Below are 24,050 nucleotides of genomic sequence, written 5' to 3' on the forward strand. Positions count from 1 at the left end.
CCTCTGAGAAAAGCACAGAAGCAAATAGATTTCAGGTGGACGCCTACACGCACTTGATGCTGTGGTTTCCAGAACATGTCCTTTGTGATCTCGCCTAAAAAATGTCATCTTGTACGAAAAGTTTGCCTGGCGTGAAAGTTACCTGAATTTCAAAGCAGCAAGGAGGAAAGACTGCCTTGTTCTGCTTGCTGGCAGGCCGCTTCTCACAGCTTCCCTGGTGGTCTAGTGGATAGGATTCGGCGCTTTCACCGCCGCGGCCCGGGTTCGATTCCCGGTCAGGGAACTCAGTGCGTTTTCTGGCTGTTTGAAATGCCAGCAATCAAAGCACCCGCGCGAAACAATGCTTGCACCTCATCAACCTTTCAATTTTCCACACCGCTGCTGTTGCCTCAACAGTCAGCAGCGCATCATTCGGTACCGAGGTGCAGCATTCGCTTCCTTGCCTCACAGTGTCAGAACAGTCACGGTTATTATCCGTCTTCCATGTATTATTTTGCCGACTGCATCTCCCTAACAATCTTAGCTGATCACAGCACGGCTATCAGTCAACTCATTGCCAGTGTGAAAAATGCCACATTAGCAACGTGTGCAAGACTCGAATGACAGAGTAACTGGGCCGTGATAACTTATCCTGATATTCATGAGGCCTTAACATTCGCTGCATAAGACAATTCTACCTCTGGTTACCATCCCTCCTGCCATTGGAAAGCGTTTGTCTTTATTTCCTCTATCAAAACCCATTGTAAATTTGCAAGCCTCTATTAAATTTCCTCTTAGCCTCCAGAGGAAAGCAATCCCAGGTTCTCCACACTATCCCTCGGGCCACACTGTAAGGCGTCAAACGGATTCTGTATGTCTGATAGACATATATTTCAGCTACAGGGGAGTCAAAGGTTATGGGGAACGGGCGGCAAAGTTCCGTTGTGTCGAAGATCTCATCAGCCACGAACTTTTTAAATGGCGGGCTCGAGGGGCCGAATGGCACAATCCTGCTCCTATTTTTTCTTTTGGGGAAGGTTAGTTTCCTAATTATGTAATTTTTGAGCATCTAAACAACGTTGGAAGGAAACTCCCACGGGACGTAGAAAAGTGCAAAATCTTAGCTCTACCGAGAGCTCATGCACCTGAGAGGTTAACCCTGTGTTTCTCTGTCCACAGATCTTCCAGGACCTTCGAAGTGTTTCCAGCATTTAATCAACAATTCCAGATGCAGTATCTGCTGCATATTGCTTTTTATGTTAAAGCAGTGTCCCCGCTTGTATTAACAAAAGTCAAAAATAAATTGTAGCTTCCAGAAAATAGAACCGATTAAGTCGGCGTGCATTGGTGGTTCAGGGGTAGAATTCTCGCCTGCCACGCGGGAGACCCGGGTTCGATTCCCGGCCAATGCAGGCTAATTTTTTTAACAATTCATTTCATAGCAAACACATCACATGAGCATAAATAATTTATTAGCTGTACCTGTGCAAGTGGATCAAGGGTATGAATGTTCTGCTCCTGTTCCTGTGCAACAGCTTTGAGGGGCTGAATGGCATCCTGTTCCTGTGTAACAGGCTCGATTCTTACTCTGACAGACTTTGCATTGCTCACTTCCTCGTTAGTCTCGTTGTGAGTATCCCCGCCTGTCACGCGGGAGACCGGGGTGAAATTCCCCGACGGGAAGGAATTTTAACATCCCCAATTTTAAACGTTTTGGCAGCACCTTAAAGCGCTCCTTGGAAAAGATCAACAGCGAAAGATTGAACCTAAAACAATTTTAAACGGTGAGGAACTGCATAAAAACCTCCTGCATCAATTCCTCGTTAGCATAGTGTTCTCCTTCTGTTTGTCTTTTGTGCGGGGCACTACGGAACGAGAGAGGACAGGGAAATGCAGATAACAGCGGGAGAAAGCACGTCTGATCTTTCAAGTGAACAGCACTGGCACGATTGGCCGAATGGCCTCACACAGTACTGCACGCCTCCATGAATCATATGGATATCTGAGACATACTCACACAAAGTGAGCACACATCTGTGTTCGTGCATATGTTTGAGTCTTTGTCTCAAGCAGTGCATTACTGTTTCCTCTGTATTGTCCTTGATATTTTGGTGCTGATTATTCAATATCCCGACGGCTTTTCTCTGACTGTGTACCTCTGAGAAAAGCACAGAAGCAAATAGATTTCAGGTGGACGCCTACACGCACTTGATGCTGTGGTTTCCAGAACATGTCCTTTGTGATCTCGCCTAAAAAATGTCATCTTGTACGAAAAGTTTGCCTGGCGTGAAAGTGACCTGAATTTCAAAGCAGCAAGGAGGAAAGACTGCCTTGTTCTGCTTGCTGGCAGGCCCCTTCTCACAGCTTCCCTGGTGGTCTAGTGTATAGGATTCGGCGCTTTCACCGCCGTGGTCCGGGTTCGATTCCCTGTCAGAGAACCAGTGCGTTTTCTGGCTGTTTGACATGCCAGCAATCAAAGCACCCGCGCGAAACAATGCTTGCACCTCATCAACCTTTCAATTTTCCACACCGCTGCTGTTGCCTCAACAGTCAGCAGCGCATCATTCGGTACCGAGGTGCAGCATTCGCTTCCTTGCCTCGCAGTGTCAGAACAGTCACGGTTATTATCCGTCTTCCATGTATTATTTTGCCGATTGCATCTCCCTAACAAACTTAGCTGATCACAGCACGGCTATCAGTCAACTCATTGCCAGTGTGAAAAATGCCACATTAGCAACGTGTGCAAGACTCGAATGACAGAGTAACTGGGCCGTGATAACTTATCCTGATATTCATGAGGCCTTAACATTCGCTGCATAAGACAATTCTACCTCTGGTTACCATCCCTCCTGCCATTGGAAAGCGTTTGTCTTTATTTCCTCTATCAAAACCCATTGTAATTTTGCAAGCCTCTATTAAATTTCCTCTTAGCCTCCAGAGGAAAGCAATCCCAGCTTCTCCACACTATCCCTCGGGCCACACTGTAAGACGTCAAACGGGTTCTGTATGTCTGATAGACATATATTTCAGCTACAGGGGATTCAAAGGTTATGGGGAACGGGCGGCAAGGTTGCGTTGTGTCGAAGATCTCATCAGCCACGAACTTTTTAAATGGCGGGCTCGAGGGGCCGAATGGCCCAATCCTGCTCCTATTTTTTCTTTTGGGGAAGGTTAGTTTCTTAATTATGTAATTTTTGAGCAGCTAAACAACGTTGGAAGGAAACTCCCACGGGACGTAGAAAAGTGCAAAATCTTAGCTCTACCGAGAGCTCATGCACCTGAGAGGTTAACCCTGTGTTTCTCTGTCCACAGATCTTCCAGGACCTTCGAGGTGTTTCCAGCATTTAATCAACAATTCCAGATGCAGTATCTGCTGCATATTGCTTTTTATGTTAACGCAGTGTCCCCGCTTGTATTAACAAAAGTCAAAAATAAATTGTAGCTACCAGAAAATAGAATCGATTAAGTCGGCATGCATTGGGGGTTCAGGGGTAGAATTCTCGCCTGCCACGCGGGAGACCCAGGTTCGATTCCCGGCCAATGGAGGCTATTTTTTTTAACAATTCATTTCATAGCAAACACATCACATGAGCATAAATAATTTATTAGCTGTACCTGTGCAAGTGGATCAAGGGTATGAATGTTCTGCTCCTGTTGCTGTGCAACAGCTTTGAGGGGCTGAATGGCATCCTGTTCCTGTGTAACAGGCTCGATTCTTACTCTGACAGACATTGCATTGCTCACTTCCTCGTTAGTCTCGTTGTGAGTATCCCCGCCTGTCACGCGGGAGACCGGGGTGAAATTCCCCGACGGGAAGGAATTTTAACATCCCCAATTTTAAACGTTTTGGCAGCACCTTAAAGCGCTCCTTGGAAAAGATCAACAGCGAAAGATTGAACCTAAAACAATTTTAAACGGTGAGGAACTGCATAAAAACCTCCTGCATCAATTCCTCGTTAGCATAGTGTTCTCCTTCTGTTTGTCTTTTGTGCGGGGCACTGCGGAACGAGAGAGGACAGGGAAATGCAGATAACAGCGGGAGAAAGCACGTCTGATCTTTCAAGTGAACAGCACTGGCACGATTGGCCGAATGGCCTCACACAGTACTTCACGCCTCCATGAATCATATGGATATCTGAGACATACTCACACAAAGTGAGCACACATCTGTGTTCGTGCATATGTTTGAGTCTTTGTCTCAAGCAGTGCATTACTGTTTCCTCTGTATTGTCCTTGATATTTTGGTGCTGATTATTCAATATCCCGACGGCTTTTCTCTGACTGTGTACCTCTGAGAAAAGCACAGAAGCAAATAGATTTCAGGTGGACGCCTACACGCACTTGATGCTGTGGTTTCCAGAACATGTCCTTTGTGATCTCGCCTAAAAAATGTCATCTTGTACGAAAAGTTTGCCTGGCGTGAAAGTGACCTGAATTTCAAAGCAGCAAGGAGGAAAGACTGCCTTGTTCTGCTTGCTGGCAGGCCGCTTCTCACAGCTTCCCTGGTGGTCTAGTGTATAGGATTCGGCGCTTTCACCGCCGTGGTCCGGGTTCGATTCCCTGTCAGAGAACCAGTGCGTTTTCTGGCTGTTTGACATGCCAGCAATCAAAGCACCCGCGCGAAACAATGCTTGCACCTCATCAACCTTTCAATTTTCCACACCGCTGCTGTTGCCTCAACAGTCAGCAGCGCATCATTCGGTACCGAGGTGCAGCATTCGCTTCCTTGCCTCGCAGTGTCAGAACAGTCACGGTTATTATCCGTCTTCCATGTATTATTTTGCCGATTGCATCTCCCTAACAAACTTAGCTGATCACAGCACGGCTATCAGTCAACTCATTGCCAGTGTGAAAAATGCCACATTAGCAACGTGTGCAAGACTCGAATGACAGAGTAACTGGGCCGTGATAACTTATCCTGATATTCATGAGGCCTTAACATTCGCTGCATAAGACAATTCTACCTCTGGTTACCATCCCTCCTGCCATTGGAAAGCGTTTGTCTTTATTTCCTCTATCAAAACCCATTGTAATTTTGCAAGCCTCTATTAAATTTCCTCTTAGCCTCCAGAGGAAAGCAATCCCAGCTTCTCCACACTATCCCTCGGGCCACACTGTAAGACGTCAAACGGGTTCTGTATGTCTGATAGACATATATTTCAGCTACAGGGGATTCAAAGGTTATGGGGAACTAGCGGCAAAGTTGCGTTGTGTCGAAGGTCTCATCAGTCACGAACTTTTTAAATGGCGGGCTCGAGGGGCCGAATGGCCCAATCCTGCTCCTATTTGTTCTTTTGGGGAAGGTTAGTTTCTTAATTATGTAATTTTTGAGCAGCTAAACAACGTTGGAAGGAAACTCCCACGGGACGTAGAAAAGTGCAAAAGCTTAGCTCTACCGAGAGCTCATGCACCTGAGAGGTTAGCCCTGTGTTTCTCTGTCCACAAATCTTCCAGGACCTTCGAAGTGTTTCCAGCATTTAATCAACAATTCCAGATGCAGTATCTGCTGCATATTGCTTTTTATGTTAACGCAGTGTCCCCGCTTGTATTAACAAAAGTCAAAAATAAATTGTAGCTACCAGAAAATAGAATCGATTAAGTCGGCGTGCATTGGTGGTTCAGGGGTAGAATTCTCGCCTGCCACGCGGGAGACCCGGGTTCGATTCCTGGCCAATGCAGGCTAATTTTTTTAACAATTCATTTCATAGCAAACACATCACATGAGCATAAATAATTTATTAGCTGTACCTGTGCAAGTGGATCAAGGGTATGAATGTTCTGCTCCTGTTGCTGTGCAACAGCTTTGAGGGGCTGAATGGCATCCTGTTCCTGTGTAACAGGCTCGATTCTTACTCTGACAGACATTGCATTGCTCACTTCCTCGTTAGTCTCGTTGTGAGTATCCCCGCCTGTCACGCGGGAGACCAGGGTGAAATTCCCCGACGGGAAGGAATTTTAACATCCCCAATTTTAAACGTTTTGGCAGCACCTTAAAGCGGTCCTTGGAAAAGATCAACAGCGAAAGATTGAACCTAAAACAATTTTAAACGGTGAGGAACTGTATAAAAACCTCCTGCATCAATTCCTCGTTAGCATAGTGTTCTCCTTCTGTTTGTCTTTTGTGCGGGGCACTGCGGAACGAGAGAGGACAGGGAAATGCAGATAACAGCGGGAGAAAGCACGTCTGATCTTTCAAGTGGACAGCACTGGCACGATTGGCCGAATGGCCTCACACTGTACTGCACGCCTCCATGAATCATATGGATATCTGAGACATACTCACACAAAGTGAGCACACATCTGTGTTCGTGCATATGTTTGAGTCTTTGTCTCAAGCAGTGCATTACTGTTTCCTCTGTATTGTCCTTGATATTTTGGTGCTGATTATTCAATATCCCGACGGCTTTTTTCTGACTGTGTATCTCTGAGAAAAGCACAGAAGCAAATAGATTTCAGGTGGACGCCTACACGCACTTTATGCTGTGGTTTCCTGAACATGTCCTTTGTGATCTCGCCTAAAAAATGTCATCTTGTACGAAAAGTTTGCCTGGCGTGAAAGTGACCTGAATTTCAAAGCAGCAAGGAGGAAAGACTGCCTTGTTCTGCTTGCTGGCAGGCCGCTTCTTACAGCTTCGTTGGTGGTCTAGTGGATAGGATTCGGCGCTTTCACCGCCGTGGTCCGGGTTCGATTCCCTGTCAGAGAACCAGTGCGTTTTCTGGCTGTTTGACATGCCAGCAATCAAAGCACCCGCGCGAAACAATGCTTGCACCTCATCAACCTTTCAATTTTCCACACCGCTGCTGTTGCCTCAACAGTCAGCAGCGCATCATTCGGTACCGAGGTGCAGCATTCGCTTCCTTGCCTCGCAGTGTCAGAACAGTCACGGTTATTATCCGTCTTCCATGTATTATTTTGCCGACTGCATCTCCCTAACAAACTTAGCTGATCACAGCACGGCTATCAGTCAACTCATTGCCAGTGTGAAAAATGCCACATTAGGAACGTGCGCAAGACTCGAATGACAGAGTAACTGGGCCGTGATAACTTATCCTGATATTCATGAGGCCTTAACATTCGCTGCATAAGACAATTCTACCTCTGGTTACCATCCCTCCTGCCATTGGAAAGCGTTTGTCTTTATTTCCTCTCTCAAAACCCATTGTAATTTTGCAAGCCTCTATTAAATTTCCTCTTAGCCTCCAGAGGAAAGCAATCCCAGCTTCTCCACACTATCCCTCGGGCCACACTGTAAGACGTCAAACGGGTTCTGTATGTCTGATAGACATATATTTCAGCTACAGGGGAGTCAAAGTCATGGGGAACGGGCGGCAAAGTTGCGTTGTGTCGAAGATCTCATCAGCCACGAACTTTTTAAATGGCGGGCTCGAGGGGCCGAATGGCCCAATCCTGCTCCTATTTTTTCTTTTGGGGAAGGTTAGTTTCTTAATTATGTAATTTTAGAGCAGCTAAACAACGTTGGAAGGAAACTCCCACGGGACGTAGAAAAGTGCAAAATCTTAGCTCTACCGAGAGCTCATGCACCTGAGAGGTTAACCCTGTGTTTCTCTGTCCACAGATCTTCCAGGACCTTCGAAGTGTTTCCAGCATTTAATCAACAATTCCAGATGCAGTATCTGCTGCATATTGCTTTTTATGTTAACGCAGTGTCCCCGCTTGTATTAACAAAAGTCAAAAATAAATTGTAGCTACCAGAAAATAGAATCGATTAATTCGGCGTGCATTGGTGGTTCAGGGGTAGAATTCTCGCCTGCCACGCAGGAGACCCGGGTTCGATTCCCGGCCAATGCAGGCTAATTTTTTTAACAATTCATTTCATAGCAAACACATCACATGAGCATAAATAATTTATTAGCTGTACCTGTGCAAGTGGATCAAGGATATGAATGTTCTGCTCCTGTTGCTGTGCAACAGCTTTGAGGGGCTGAATGGCATCCTGTTCCTGTGTAACAGGCTCGATTCTTACTCTGACAGACATTGCATTGCTCACTTCCTCGTTAGTCTCGTTGTGAGTATCCCCGCCTGTCACGCGGGAGACCGGGGTGAAATTCCCCGACGGGAAGGAATTTTAACATCCCCAATTTTAAACGTTTTGGCAGCACCTTAAAGCGGTCCTTGGAAAAGATCAACAGCGAAAGATTGAACCTAAAACAATTTTAAACGGTGAGGAACTGCATAAAAACCTCCTGCATCAATTCCTCTTTAGCATAGTGTTCTCCTTCTGTTTGTCTTTTGTGCGGGGCACTGCGGAACGAGAGAGGACAGGGAAATGCAGATAACAGCGGGAGAAAGCACGTCTGAACTTTCAAGTGGACAGCACTGGCACGATTGGCCGAATGGCCTCACACTGTACTGCACGCCTCCATGAATCATATGGATATCTGAGACATACTCACACAAAGTGAGCACACATCTGTGTTCGTGCATATGTTTGAGTCTTTGTCTCAAGCAGTGCATTACTGTTTCCTCTGTATTGTCCTTGATATTTTGGTGCTGATTATTCAATATCCCGACGGCTTTTCTCTGACTGTGTATCTCTGAGAAAAGCACAGAAGCAAATAGATTTCAGGTGGACGCCTACACGCACTTGATGCTGTGGTTTCCTGAACATGTCCTTTGTGATCTCGCCTAAAAAATGTCATCTTGTACGAAAAGTTTGCCTGGCGTGAAAGTGACCTGAATTTCAAAGCAGCAAGGAGGAAAGACTGCCTTGTTCTGCTTGCTGGCAAGCCGCTTCTCACAGCTTCCCTGGTGGTCTAGTGGATAGGATTCGGCGCTTTCACCGCCGCGGCCCGGGTTCGATTCCCGGTCAGGGAACCAGTGCGTTTTCTGGCTGTTTGAAATGCCAGCAATCAAAGCACCCGTGCGAAAGAATGCTTGCACCTCATCAACCTTTCAATTTTCCTCACCGCTGCTGTTGCCTCAACAGTCAGCAGCGCACCATTCGGTACCGAGGTGCAGCATTCGCTTCCTTGCCTCGCAGTGTCAGAGAGTCACGGTTATTATCCGTCTTCCATCTATTATTTTGCCGACTGCATCTCCCTAACAAACTTAGCTGATCACAGCACGGCTATCAGTCAACTCATTGCCAGTGTGAAAAATGCCACATTAGCAACGTGTGCAAGACTCGAATGACAGAGTAACTGGGCCGTGATAACTTATCCTGATATTCATGAGGCCTTAACATTCGCTGCATAAGACAATTCTACCTCTGGTTACCATCCCTCCTGCCAGTCCCTGGGCACTCCCTGTTACTGGGGTACAGTACCTGGGCACTCCCTGTTACTGGGGTACGCTCCCTGGGCGCTCCCTGTTACTGGGGTACAGTCCCTGGGCACTCCCTGTTACTGGGGTACAGTCCCCGGGCACTCCCTGTTACTGGGGTACAGTCCCCGGGCACTCCCTGTTACTGGGGTACGGTCCCCGGGCACTCCCTGTTACTGGGGTACAGACCCTGGGCACTCCCTGTTACTGGGGTACGGTCCCTGGGCACTCCCTGTTACTGGGGTACAGTCCCTGGGCGCTCCCTGTTACTGGGGTACGGTCCCTGGCACTCCCCGTTACTGGGGTACAGTCCCCGGGCACACCCTGTTGCTGGGGTACGGTGCCTGGGCACTCCCTGTTACTGTGGTACAGTCCCATGGCACTCCCTGTGACTGGGGTACGGTCCCTGGGCACTCCCTGTCACTGGGGTACGGTCCCTGGGCACTCCCTGTTACTGGGGTACAGACCCTGGGCACTCCCTGTTACAGGGGTACGGTCCTTGGGCACTCCCTGTTACTGGGGTACGGTCCCTGGGCACTCCCTGTTACTGGGGTACAGTCCCTGGGCATTCCCTGTTACTGGGGTACAGTCCCTGGGCACTCCCTGTTACTGGGGTACAGTCCCTGGGCACTCCCTGTTACTGAGGTACATTCCCCGGGCACTGCCTGTTACTGGGGTACAGTCCCTGGGCACTCCCTGTTGCTGGGGTACAGTCCTTGGGCACTCCCTGTTACTGGGGTACGGTCCCTGGGCACTCCCTGTTACTGGGGTACAGTCCCTGAGCATTCCCTGTTACTGGGGTACAGTACCTGGGCACTCCTTGTTACTGGGGTACAGTCCCCGGGCACTGCCTGTTACTGGGGTACAGTCCCTGGACACTCCCTGTTACTGGGGTACAGTCCCCGGGCACTCCCTGTTACTGGGGTACAGTCCCTGGGCACTGCCTGTTACTGGGGTACAGTCCCCGGGCACTGCCTGTTACTGGAGCGCTCCCTGTTACTGGGGTACAGCCCCCGAGCACTCCCTGTTACTGGGGTACTGTCCCTATCCACCAGTTGCCTGTACCATGCCCAAATCACCATATTCTGTGTTGAAACCAGACAAGGTTGGCTGGATATTTTATTGTGGGGACCACCCCCACTAACTAAGACGCATGAGTGTGCTGTGGTCGGGTGTGGAACATATCGGTGGGTGTGAGTGCATTGATCAAAACCAATTTTCCTCTATTTTTGAAGATTTGTTTTTAATCAGGGCATCTTTGGTCTGATGAGTGAAGATTTAAAGAGCATGTGTATGATAGTGAACTGGCAGTATGGGATTTGCCAGGAGAGGCCATTCCTTATAAACTTCCCGCTGCTCTTTCAGCGGGTAATTAACCTGGAGGGGAAGGGCAATCCAACAAAGGCCATTTAGGATCATAGAATGATTACAGCATGGAAGAAGGCCATTCTGCCCGTCGAGCTTGTGCCGGCTCTCTACAAGAGCACTTCAGCTAGTCCCACTCCCCCGCCTTTTCCCCATAGCCCTGCACATTTCTTTCCTTCAGATACTTATCCAGCTCCCTTTTGAAAGCCATGATTGAGTCTGCCTCCACCACCCTGTCAGGCGGTGCATTCCAGATCTTAAACACTTGGGGGGCAAAATTCAGTATCGCCCCGTTTGGGGCGCCATTAGCGGCCGTGCGCAAAGTTTAGCGCCTGGCGCTAATTAGCGCCTCTGATGGCAAACTTGGCTTTTATCGCCCCAGGGGGTGATTGGAGCGCGAAATCATGTGCTTCACACCTGTCTTAAGGCGCTTAGACCGAGGAGTGAGGCGCTACCTCAGCGCTGGCGAAGCTATTGTGATGTCAGTCAGCAATGGAACACAGACACACTGGCGCCGGCCAGTTCTGACGAATGGTCATCGACCTGAAACATTAACTCTGTTTCTCTCTTCGCAGATGCTGCTTGACCTGCTGAGTTTCTCCAGCATTTTTCTGTTTTTATCTTAAAGGGGTGGGTCGATCTTGCTCTCCATCCACATCCTGCTCATTGCAGCCTTGAATCTCGGCCTGGAGAGACCTGTACATCAAATCTGCTGGAAAGAACAATGGAGAGGCCCAGGGAAACAGCTCAGAGTGCAGCCCCCACAGTCTCTTCTAAATCGATACAAGGAAGGGCAAATCAAAATGAACCAGCAAAGTGCTGCTCAGTATGCAAAACTCCTTCACACAGCGTTGAATCTCCAGAAGTCTCTCTCTCTCTCTCTCAGAATGCGTGGTGCAAAAATGTCACCAACAAAAAAAGGCAGAAGCGGTCGCCTTTAAATAGCGCTCCCCCAGTCCCTTCCCGACTGCAAAACGCTCCCCTCAACCTGTCGTTGCTAGCAGCAGGTGGTAAGGCAGGGGGTACCACTCAATATCTGGTCCGGGGCGCTACCGGGGAGTTGCGCACTCGACTGACATCACGATCTACCGGCGCAGGAGATCGTGGCGGTAGTGTTTAGCGCCGCCACAAAATGTCTAGTTAATTACGCGAGCGACGCAAACATCGCCGCGCCCGGGCGCTAGTTGCTCTGCGGCCCATTAGCGCCCTCTTAAGGCGCTAACGGGAGGCGCAGACAACTGAATTTTTCCTCCTTGCTGCGTAAAAAAGTTTTTTCTTATGTCGCCTTTGGTTCTTTTGCAAATCAACTTAAATCTGTGTCCTCTGATTCTCTACCCTTCTGCCAATGGGAACAGTTTGTCACTCTCTACTCTGTCCAGACCCCTCATGATTTTGAGCACCTCCATCAAATCTCCCCTCAATCTTTTCTGCTCCAAGGAGAACAACCCCAGCTTCTCCAGTCTGTCAAAGTAACTGAAGTCCCTCAATCCTGGAATCATTCTCGTAAATCTTTGCTGCACCCTCTCCTTCACATCTTTCCTAAAGTGCGGTGCCCATAATTGGACATATTTGGACTTTCAACCTCCTTTTGTAGGAAAGCTTGGCACTACAGGATCTGTTGGAGATTGATGCCGAGAGAGATATGAATAAGATAACCGGGTTATGTACCGAGCAGTCAGCGAGTTTCGTCGGGCCAAGGGTCAGGCATCCTCCCTGCCGTAACCAGGGCAGTCACAGTGCAGAATGGTCCTGGGTGACTTGCTGCCCTGTTTACACTGCTGATCTTAGGTCTGGATACCAGGGGCTGGAACTCCTGCCTGTTTGAGGCCACTTGGAATAAGCAAATCCACCTCTCAGAAAATGGTCAAAGTTTCTTTTTAACTCTTATTTTAGGGGGGCCAAGAGGAGCAGGAGGTTTTGCCGCAGCTCCAGCCGTAGCTCAGTGGGCAGCACTCTCTCGCCTGAGCTAGAAGGTTGTGGGTTCGAGCCCCACTCCAGAGACTTGAGCACAAAAATCCAAGGCTGACACTCCAGTGCAGTACTGAGGGAGCGGCGCACTGTCAGAGGGGCGGTACTGAGGCAGCGCCGCACGGTGGGAGTGGCAGTACTGAGGGAGCACTGCACTGTTGGAGGGGCAGAACTGAGGGAGTGCCGCACTATCGGAGGGGCAGTACTGAGGGAGCACCACACTGTCGGAGGGGCAGTACTGAGGGAGCGCCGCACTGTCAGAGGGGCAGTACTGAGGGAGCACCAAACTGTCGGAGGGGCAGTACTGAGGGAACGCTGCACTGTTGGAGGGGCAGTGCTGAGGGAGCGCTGCACTGTCGGAGTGGCAGTATTGAGGGAGCGCTGCACTGTCGGAGGGGCAGGACTGAGGGAGTGCTGCACTGTCGGAGGGGCAGTACTGAGGGAGCGCTGCACTGTCGGAAGGGCAGGACTGAGGGAGCGCCGCACTGTCGGAGGGGCAGGACTGAGGGAGTGCCGCACTATCGGAGGGACGGTACTGAGGCAGCACTGAACTGTCGGAGGGGCAGTACTGATGGAGCGCCGCACTGTCGGAGGGGCAATACTGAGGGAGCGCCGCACTTTCGGAGGGTCAGTACTGAGGGAACGCTGCACTGTTGGAGGGGCAGTACTGAGGGAGCGCTGCACTGTCGGAGGGGCAATACTGAGGGAGCGCCGCACTTTCGGAGGGTCAGTACTGAGGGAGCGCTGCACTGTTAGGGGGGCAGTACTGAGGGAGCGCTGCACTGTTGGAGGGGCAGTACCGAGGGAGCGCTGCACTGTCGGAGGGGCAGTACTGAGGGAGCGCTGCACTGTCGGAGGGGCAGTACTGAGGGAGCGCTGCACTGTCGGAGGGGCAGTACTGAGGGAGCGCTGCACTATCAGAGAGGTAGTACTGAGGGAGCGCCGCACTGTCGGGAGGGAGGGAGCGCCGCACTTTAGGAGGTGCGTCTTTCGGATGAGACATTATACTGCTCTCTCAGGTGGATGTAAATGATCCCACAGCCACTATTCGAAGGTGAGCATGGTCATTCTCCCTGGTGTCCTGGGCCAATATTTATCCCTTAATCAACAGGACTGAAAAAACAGATTATCTTGCCATATCACATTGCTGTTTGTGGGAGCTTGCTGTGCGCAAATTGGCTGCCGTGTTTCCTGCATTAGAACAGTGACTGCACTTCAAAAAGTACTTCATTGGCTGTGAAGTGCTTTGGGACGTCCTGAGGTGCTGAACGCTGGTATAGAAATGCAAGTCTTTTTAAATGTTTTTGTAACACAGTGATAGGTGTGTGGAGATCAGTGTCATATTCCCCATTGTCAGTCAATGCTGCCACTCGCTGGCATCAGATAGACAGTGCAGTGCTATAAATGTACAGGGGCTGAGGGCACTGGTTCTGTCCTGCCTCTGTCAGCAGTGACAGTTACCGCTTAATCATTGCCTTGGGCTGATTTCGCTGCTGCAGTCTCGGCAGCCTCTCCTCCATTCTTCGGACCCCACAGATGTGGATGCGGGACTGGTGAGCTGCCGCCCAAATGCTCGGTCCTCGATGGGCTGCAGCCTCATAATCTGTGGCTGACTCGCTGTGCACCAGGCAGGAGGGCCATATTCCAGGGGTGGGTGGGGACAGCACACAACCGTCTGAGGAAAGCCCTGGGGCTGTCAGCGGGCCTCATTCCACAGAGAGCCGGGGGTATCGGGCCTTACCTGTAATCAACGTCCCACCAGAGGTATCTGGGCATTACCTGTAATCACCGTCCCACCAGGGGTATCTGGGCATTACCTGCAATCACTGTCCCACCAGGGGTATCTGGGCATTACCTGCAATCACTGTCCCACCAGGGTTTTCTGGGCATTACCTGCAATCACTGTCCCAGCAGGGGTATCCAGACATTACCGGTAATCACCATCCCACCAGCGGTATCCGGGCATTACCTGTAATCACCGTCCCACCAGGGGTATCCGGGCATTACCAGTAATCACCTTCACACCAGGGGTATCCGGGCATTACCTGTAATCACCGTCCCACCAGGGGTATCTGGGCATTACCTGTAATCACTGTCCCACCAGGGGTATCTGGGCATTACCTGCAATCACTGTCCCACCAGGGTATCTGGGCATTACCTGCAATCACTGTCCCAGCAGGGGTATCCAGGCATTACCGGTAATCACCATCCCACCAGCGGTATCTGGGCATTACCTGTAATCACCGTCCCACCAGGGGTATCTGGGCATTACCTGTAATCACTGTCCCTCCAGGGGTATCTGGGCATTACCTGTAGTCATTGTCCCACCAGGGGTATCCAGGAATTGCCTGTAATCACCTTCACACCAGGGGTATCCAGGCATTACCAGTAATCACTGTCCCACCAGGGGTATCTGGGCATTACCTGTAATCACCTTCACACCAGGGGTATCCGGGCATTACCAGTAATCATTATCCCACCAGGGGTATCTGGGCATTACCTGTAATCACTGTCCCTCCAGGGTTATCTGGGCATTACTTGTAATCACCGTCCCACCAGGATTATCTGGGCATTACCTGTAATCACCGTCCCACCAGGGGTATCTGGGCATTACCTGTAATCATTGTCCCACCAGGGGTATCCAGGCATTGCCTGTAATCACCTTCACACCAGGGGTATCCAGGCATTACCTGTAATCACTGTCCCACCAGGGGTATCTGGGCATTACCTGTAATCACTGTCCCTCCAGGGTTATCTGGGCATTACCTGTAATCACTGTCCCTCCAGGGTTATCTGGGCATTACCTGTAATCACCGTCCCACCAGGGGTATCTGGGCATTACCTGTAATCACTGTCCCACCAGGGTATCTGGGCATTTCCTGTAATCACCGTCCCACCGGGGGTATCTGGACATTACCCGTAATCACCGTCCCTCCAGGGGTATCTGGGCATTACCTGTAATCACTGTCCCTCCAGGGGTATCTGGGCATTTCCTGTAATCACTGTCCCACCAGGGGTATCTGGGCATTGCCTGTAATCGCCGTCCCTCCGGGGTATATGGGCATTTCCTGTAATAACTGTCCCACCAGGGGTATCCAGGCATTGCCTGTAATCACCTTCACATGAGGGGTATCCGGGCATTACCAGTAATCACTATCCCACCAGGGGTATCTGGGCATTACCTGTAATCACCGTCCCACCAGGGGTATCTGGGCATTACCTGTAATCACCATCCCACCAGGGGTATCTGGGCATTACCTGCAATCACCGTCCCACCAGGGGTATCTGGGCATTACCTGTATTCACTGTCCCACCAGGTGTATCCGGACATTACCTGTAATCTCCGTCCCACCAGGGGTATCTGGGCATTACCTGTAATCACTGTCCCAACAGGGGTATCTGGGCATTTCCTGTAATCACTGCCCCACCAGGGGTATCTTGGCATTACCCGTAATCACTGTCCCACCAGGGGTATCTGGGCATTACCTGTATTCACTGTCCCACCAGGGGTATCCGGGCATTACCTGTATTCACTGTCCCACCAGGCGTATCTGGGCATTACCTGTAATCACCTTCACATGAGGGATATTCAGGCATTACCTGTAATCACTGTCCCACCAGGGGTATCTGGGCATTACCTCTAATCACTGTCCCACCAGGGGTATCTGGGCATTTCCTGTAATCACTGTCCCACCAGGGGTATCTGGGCATTACCTGTAATCACTGTCCCAACAGGGGTATCTGGGCATTTCCTGTAATCGCTGTCCCACCAAGGGTATCTGGGCATTACATGTAATCACTGTCCCTGCAGGTATATCCTGGAATTACCTGCAATGGGTAGCACCAGGGCTATCCTGTCGTGGGAGCCAGTATTGTATCAAAATTAGCGGATAATATGAAAGGTTTGTTAGCTGGATTTCTCACACCAGCCAATCCTCAGGCCACTGGGAGTTTGACTGAGATCTCCTGTTGGGCTCCAGTGTGGACAGTCTTGTGCTGTGGATTGATGTCCACCAGTATCAGATTACCACGGACCGAGGAGTCGTTCACTCCATCAGTCTGGCCCAGATTAAAGCAGATGTTGGATGGAAAGACGACAGTGAGCTGACATGCGGGGGCCAGATGGTTAAGGCTTTATTCTGTGCTTACATTGTGTGTCTGTACCTTTGCCTTATCCTGGGTCAATAGCAGCAATGACAGGATTAACAATAAGGAGGCACTTCGATATCCCTTCCCTTCCATACAGGCATAACTGCGACAAGCAGACAAATACCAACGGAAAACAGCTCCTACAGCTCTGTCGAGGCCTGTGTCTGTACATTGTCAATGGTAGGTTCATGGGAGACCTCCTCGGAAGATCGACCTATTGCTCACCTCTTGGCTGCAGCACAGTAGACTATATGATTACAGATTTGGACCCATCCTCTTTCAGAGCATTCACAGTCAAACCGCAAACAACACTGTCAGACCACAATCAAATTACTATGTATCTTAAAAAGACAGAAACAACCAACACAGAAACACAACCCAGTAAGCTGTACAACACCAAAAAATCATACAGATGGGCCAAAAATAGCACGGAAAAATACCAGAAAGCAATTAGCAATGAATCAACTCAAGCTCTCTTGGACACCTTTCTGGATAACATATACACTCACAATAAAGAAGGCGTAAACCGGGCAGTGAATAACCTAAACAATATTTTTGATAATTTGGCAACAAGGTCAAACTTGAAAGCTCGCAAGAACAAACCCAAAACAAAAAACTATGAAAAATGGCTTGACCCAGATTGCCATAACATGAGGAAAAAACTTAGAAAAATATCAAACCAAAAACACAGACAGCCAGAAAACGAGGAATTACGCCTTACTTATTGTCAGACACAAACACAATACAGAAACACACTCAGAACCAAAAAAGAGCAATATATTAAGAATACACTCAGCTCCATTGAGGAATCCATTGATTCCAATTGTTTCTGGGGCAACTGGAATACATTACACAAAAAACAACACGACGAATTGGCCATTCAAAATGGAGACACATGGGAAAACCACTTTGAAAAATTATACCAGAAAAACACACTAAGACCAGAGCAACACCAAATATGCAAAAAACTGGAAAAGCTCGAAATGGCCATAAAAGATAACCAAAACCCGCTAGACTCCATGCTAACAGAAAAAGAACTATTTGAAAAACTCAAGGACCTGCGACCAGGAAAAGCTTGCGGTGCAGACGGCATACTAAGCGAGATGATCAAACACACAGACGATAAAATGAAACTGGCTATCCTAAAGCTCTTCAACTTGGTTCTGAGTGTCGGTTACTGCCCTGATATCTGGAACAAAGGACTCATAATGCCCATATACAAAAGTGGGGACAAAATCGACCCAAATAACAATCGAGGCATCTGTGTAAACAGTAACCTGGGGAAGGTATTCTGTAGCATCATAAACAAAAGACTTATAAACTTCCTTGAGGAGCACAATGTCTTGAGTAAAAGCCAAATTGGATTCCTGCCAAACTATAGAACATCAGATCATATCTTCACCCTACAGACCCTAATTGACAAACACGTTCATCAAAACAAAAGCAAAATCTACGCATGCTTTATAGATTTCCAGAAGGCCTTCGATTCCATCTGGCATGACGGTTTATTCCTGAAACTTATCGAAAGCAGGGTAGGGGGAAAAACATATGATGTAATTAAATCAATGTATACAAACAACAAATGTGCAGTTAAAATTGGAGACAAACAAACAAAATACTTTCCACAGGGGCGGGGGGTGACGCAGGGCTCGCCCATCTCCCCGACACTCTTTAATATTTACATAAATGAATTGGCAAAACTACTTGAACAATCTACAGCACCCGGCCTCACCCTATATGAATCCAAGGTTAAATTCCTCCTCTATGCAGATGACCTGGTTCTGCTGTCACCAACTAAGGAGGGTCTACAGCAGAACCTGGATCTGCTGGAGTCGTACTGCCAGACCTGGGCCCTGACAATAAATCCCCAAAAAACCAAAGTCCTTGTGTTCCAGCAAAGATCCAGACATCAGGGACCCAAAATAAATTTCACACTAGGAACAACCAAAATTGAACAAACCACTAACTACACATACTTGGGCTTAAAAATCAGTTCTACGGGAAATTTCTATCTGGCTGTGAATGAACTGAAAGAGAAAGCAAGAAGGGCTTTCTATGCCATTAAAAAATCAATCCAAATAGAAATCCCAATTAGCATTTGGCTCAAAATTTTCACATCAGTAATTGAACCAATTGCACTCTATGGCAGTGAGGTGTGGGGACCGCTAACACAACAAGAATTTGCAAAATGGGACAAACACCCAACTGAGATCCTACATGCAGAATTCTGTAAAAGTATCCTCCGGACTCAAATGAAAACCGTAAACAATGCATGCAGGGCAGAACTAGGTCAATATCCATTAATAATCACTATCCAAAAAAGAGCCACCAAATTTTGGAAACACCTAGAAATGAGCAACCCCCAATGCTATCATTACGAAGCCCTGAAATGCCAAGAGAGGACCATAAAGAAGAATACCCTCAGTCAACTAGTCCTGGGACTCAGTGAAGTAACTACGAACACTACTAACAATAACCAGCCTCAGGACAGTGACAGCGTAACACAAAGTAATTGACCCAACACAATCGTCGCTAAGCAAAAGGAAAAATATCTGTCATATTGGGCAGAAACAACAAAAACCCAAAGCAAACTCAATTGCTACTTGGCCCTAAACAGACAATACAACATGGCTGATTACCTGACCATGGTAAAGGATAGCAAACTGAGAAAAACCTTGACAATGTACAGACTTAGTGAACATAGCCTGGCGATCGAAAAAGTTAGACACAGACAGACCTGGCTACCAAGAGAGGACAGGATATGCTCTCACTGCAGTTAGGGAGTGGTGGAGACAGAGATGCACTTCCTCACAGCCTGTAGAAAATATCAGGGCATAAGGGAGAATTTCTACCCAAAATTCACAAAAATATGCCCGGAATTCAGAAATTTGAATGACGACCAAAAACTCCCATACCTACTAGGGGAAGAGAGAAATTGTGTAACATTAGCGGCACACTATGTTACAGCTTGCCATAAACAGAGGGACAACCACTAAATATAAGAAAAGAGTATATACAAATTATATGAATGTATATTTATACACTCAGGGATATATCTATTTATGCACTGTATAGATAGATCTGTATTTTTGTGTACAACCATGAATGTTTTTCGATGCTTTGGCAACATAAGATGTACCTTGTCATGCCAATAAAGCGATTTGAATTGAATTGACTGTGTCACAGGTAGATGGAAGTTCGTGGCAGCGGGTTCTGAGATGAGTGGGTGCCCTGCCACTAGAACCAAAGGGGCTTTGAGGAACACGGGCCAAGAAATCGGATATGGCCTGAAAACGGACGGAGTCGTGGCCCAGCGTTACTTAGCTGCGTCTGGACACAGTGGCCTAAGTAGCACGCAAAATTCATGCTGAGTGCTCTTTTACATGATTATAGTGCTGATCTGAGCACTAAACCCGCTGCTCATTGCTTTACCGCTCAACAGATGGGCCAATATCGGGTGCAGTCTGACTGCAAGTCATGTTAGGCCTCGGCTTTCTCCACTACTTAAAGGGAAGGTTCTTTGGTGCAGCAGCGCCTCATTGTCATTCCATTTGGAGCGCCACTTGTAAGATCACGCTGTATCAGAGTGCTCTCCTGCAGCCTCAGTTTGCTGCCACCCAAGCTCAGACTGCTGCCACCATGGCTGGGTTTACCAGTGTCGAACGGGGCTTGCAGGGTGTCACAGCCGCCCCACCATCTGGCCACCAACAGATTGCTAGGAATGTTGAGTCACCACCTGGGGAGAGTGGCAGTGGATCTGGGGAGCAGGAACCTGCTGCCCTCTCTCAGGATGACAGCATTCCTACTCCCACCTCTGCCACTCTACCATTGCCCTTGCCGCTGCCTGTCAGCCAGCCTAGGCTGCTGCCGCCCATGCCGAGGTGGTGCAGTCTACAGCCAGGCCTTCTAGGGCCAGAGCTGCTCGAGGTCGTCCTGCAAGGCCATTTGCAGTCTCCCCCACTGAAAGTCAGCAGCCTTCCACTGGCCATTCTGCAGCCACTGGGGGAGTTGTTCGCAATTAACACAGGGCGGTAAGTTGAGCGGCGCACTCCAAAACACATGGGAAGTGCGGCAGCCACCATGTTTCCCCGAATCGGGCCTTAAGGGTCTGCGATAAGACTGCGGATTTCTAGGCCTTGAAGCTTAACTTTCAGCAGCGGGATTCCCCTCCTTGGCCCAGTTGGAGCCTTTAATCGCTTCTCTCACTTTGACCCAAAACAATTTTTGAGCTTCAATGTCTGATGGCCACTGGATGTAGGTCTTCTTTTTCATGACCTTTCTCATCTTGTGGTAGGTTGAGAGTTCAGCATCTGGAATCTTCTCCAAGAAGATCAGGATGATGATATATTTCAGCTCATGGAAGAGCCTGTAGCTCGCTAGCTGCAGTTCCATGGAGCACCACTCGCTGTACAGGTAGTTGCGGCTCATCACACAGATGGTCTTCCTGCTCTGGTAGATGCTGTCCACGATGTTGTCGATGATATATTTGCCCAGCTCAAAATCTCTGTGGTGGAGGCAGAGTTTGAAGCTTTGAGGTCCTCTCGTTTCCAGGTTTGGCACCAACTCTTGCAGAACCCAGTCTTCGTCCTGAGAATTATAGGAGATAAATGCATCATACCTGTAGGACTGCTGACTCTCTCCTCTCCCTCTGTGGTCATTCAACCACGATCGGAAAATATAAAACCCATACTTGATGTGCCAGTACCCTTTGCTGTAGAATATAGGGATGAACATGAACAAGATCAAGACCGGCACAGTTATATGGAACATGATCTGCCCAATGTCCAAGTAACAAACGCGAGCATCAAACTTATACAAGTATTCAGTTGGCCGATCTGCACATGTTTGGTTGTAAAAATAGATAACCTGCACCCTGGGGTTGGACAGTGACCAGTTTTGGAACCAACTGATGTCACAGGTGCAGGGGAACGGGTTCTTCCGTAGATCCAGGTAGGTCAGGGAGGGCAGGTGTTCCACAACCGTGCTATTGATGATCTGAATGGCGTTTTTCCCCAAGAACAATGTCCTGAGGTTGGAAAGGTTTCCAAAGACGTCAAGAGACATGGATTGGAGGCCGACATTTTCAAGGTTGAGTCTCTCTAGACTCTGGAGATTCTTGAAGATCCCTGGATTCAGACCGTGGATCCCATTGCAAGCATCGGGCATGGAGAGGATTCTCAAATTGATCAGGTCTTCAAATCCATCTTTGGACAGTGACATTTTATTCTCTCCTATATACAGGTCTCTTAAAGAGATGAGGCCATTGAAAAACTTTGGAGGAATAATGTTGATGCCGTAGGGTTGCTGGGCTTGTAGTTTGAGAATGTAGAGCTTTGTGAGGTTAACAAAGGGAGATGCTGCAATCAGGCCAGTGTTGTATCTGATCCGGCTACTGTCCAAGTCCAACACTCTTAATGATGGGAGGATGTCGAAGATCTCCCTGCTGATACGGGTTATACAGTTCCTATCGAGATAAAGCTTGGTCAGGTTGTGTAATCCACAGAAAGACTGGCTGGTGAGGCTTCGAATTTTGTTCCCTCCCAGGTCCAATGTGTTCAGGTTATTGAGATTTGCAAACACCTTGCTGAAAACAATTGAGATCCTGTTGTTTCTGAGATTGAGATTCCTGAGACTCCCAAGGTTGCTGAAGGTGTGTTCATAGATGTCAGTTATGAGGTTGTTGTCGAGTCGGAGCTCCTGCAAGTTGGTGAGGTTAGAAAAGGCAGCCTTGTTGATGACAGCAATGTTGTTAATGTTCAGCTTTAGGGTCCGGAGATGGGGAGCATAAGAGAAGGCGTGACTATAAATGGTGAAAATCCTGTTGTAGCGAAAGGTTAGGAGTGACAGCTTGGGAAACACCGCGACTGCCTTCCCATCCTTGTAACAGGAAGGTAACTTGATGATTCTGTTGTGCTCGATAATGAAAGAAACAACTTGCTTTCTTTTCGATGCAAATTCAAAGCACTCCACAGATGTGAGGAGATTGTGTGATAAATCCCAGCTGGTGATGGGTGGGCACTGGGATAGGGAATGGGCAGGGAGGAATAAGATCTGATTGTTCTGCAGGACCAGGCTCTTCATAGTCCTGAGACCCAGATAGTGGCACAGGTTGGACAGCTGACTCTGGTTGTGCAGCCTTAACCCAGAGTATTGAACATTCTGTAGATCCAGGTTTGCAGATTTGAGAAACTCGGTGACATTTAAGGGGTTGTTCTTGATGATCAAACAAGAGATGTTCCTCAGGTCAACTTTAGAAAATTCCAAAGCATCGGAGAGTTTGTTATTGGACAGATCCAACCTGAGAATGTTGGTGAGGAAGTTCCGTTGGCAGTCAAATGTTGTGAGAGAGTTGTTAGAGAGGGAGAGGTTTCGGAGGGAGGGTGGGAGGGCGGTGCGATGTTGCAGCGAGGCGAGTTGATTGTTGCCCAGATCCAGGAGCATCAGATTACTGAGCCCAGAGACAGCGCTCACCAGATGGGAGAAATTCTGGAGTTTATTGGAGCTTAAGACAAGTGTTTGAAGATTGTCCAATGCAGCGAAGGCTTTGGGTTCAACTGTGACTAAGCGGTTGTGATGGAGCAGGAGTTGATCTAACTTTTCAAGTTCTTGGAAGCCCGAAGAGTTCAGACGAGAGATACTGTTGTAGGACAGGTTAAGGGTCAGTAGGCTGGTGAGATTACTGAACGCACCGCAGCAAACACTCTCAATCCGATTGTAATCCAGCCGCAGGGTGAGCAGCTTGGACAGGCTGCGGAAGCTGTCCGCTTGCAGTTGGGTGAGCCAGTTGTGGGAGATGTTCAAGTGCACGGTACTGGCTGGGAGGTCGGACACGGCACTAGAGACCTGTGTCAGGAAGCGGTGGACGCACTGAAATGTACCATTGTGGTTCGCAACCTGCATGCAGTTATTGAAAGTGTACCCGGGGACTGTGGGCACCAACACATTGCAGGAGAGGGCACAGAGAAGCAGCAGCCAGTCAACGCTCAGTCTCAACATCACAGCCTCCTTCTTCCGTCCGAGGGTTCAGATGTTTTGCAGGACCTCACTCAAGAAAAATTCCGTGGGTGTGAGATGTTTTTTCTCTGTCGCTGCCAGAACAGCCTGTAAAGTCAGAGATGGTTTACATTGTCAGTTTAGTAGAAATTAAGCAAATCAGTTAACCTGCTGCCATGGATACTATGTTCTCCACTACTCTGAAAAGCCATTCCCATGTTTAATATCTGTGATATGCGGAAGTCTCCTTTCTGTCCAGATATTACCAGCTCCCTGAAGACCCCTTACTCCTCTGAACACCTCACGCTCTTGC

General features: G+C 48.6%; 1 protein-coding gene and 3 non-coding genes across 4 annotated transcripts; 3 read left to right on the forward strand and 1 right to left on the reverse strand.

Moving 5' to 3' along the window:
* The first annotated feature begins 211 nt into the window (after window positions 1-211).
* Window positions 212-283, forward strand: trnae-uuc (transfer RNA glutamic acid (anticodon UUC)). Its single transcript has one exon. It is a non-coding gene; the product is annotated as a tRNA-Glu (tRNA).
* A 1,037-nt stretch (window positions 284-1,320) lies between these two features.
* Window positions 1,321-1,391, forward strand: trnag-gcc (transfer RNA glycine (anticodon GCC)). Its single transcript has one exon. It is a non-coding gene; the product is annotated as a tRNA-Gly (tRNA).
* Window positions 1,392-8,743: 7,352 nt separating this feature from the next.
* On the forward strand, window positions 8,744-8,815 carry trnae-uuc (transfer RNA glutamic acid (anticodon UUC)). The gene has a single exon. It is a non-coding gene; the product is annotated as a tRNA-Glu (tRNA).
* Window positions 8,816-20,887: 12,072 nt separating this feature from the next.
* Window positions 20,888-23,740, reverse strand: LOC147086270 (uncharacterized). Its single transcript, XM_085979126.1, has one exon. It carries the CDS (start codon window positions 23,738-23,740, stop codon window positions 20,888-20,890), a length of 2,853 nt encoding a protein of 950 aa, XP_085835252.1.
* Between the last annotated feature and the right edge of the window lie 310 nt (window positions 23,741-24,050).

Source organism: Somniosus microcephalus, unplaced genomic scaffold, assembly GCF_052327205.1.
Source record: "Somniosus microcephalus isolate GS21.2 unplaced genomic scaffold, FLI_Smic_1.0 unresolved_chr8, whole genome shotgun sequence".
NCBI lineage: Eukaryota > Metazoa > Chordata > Chondrichthyes > Squaliformes > Somniosidae > Somniosus > Somniosus microcephalus.

Excerpts from the sequence above, each read along its gene's own strand:
- LOC147086270 (XM_085979126.1), bottom strand. The coding sequence starts at position 23,740 with ATGTTGAGACTGAGCGTTGACTGGCTGCTGCTTCTCTGTGCCCTCTCC.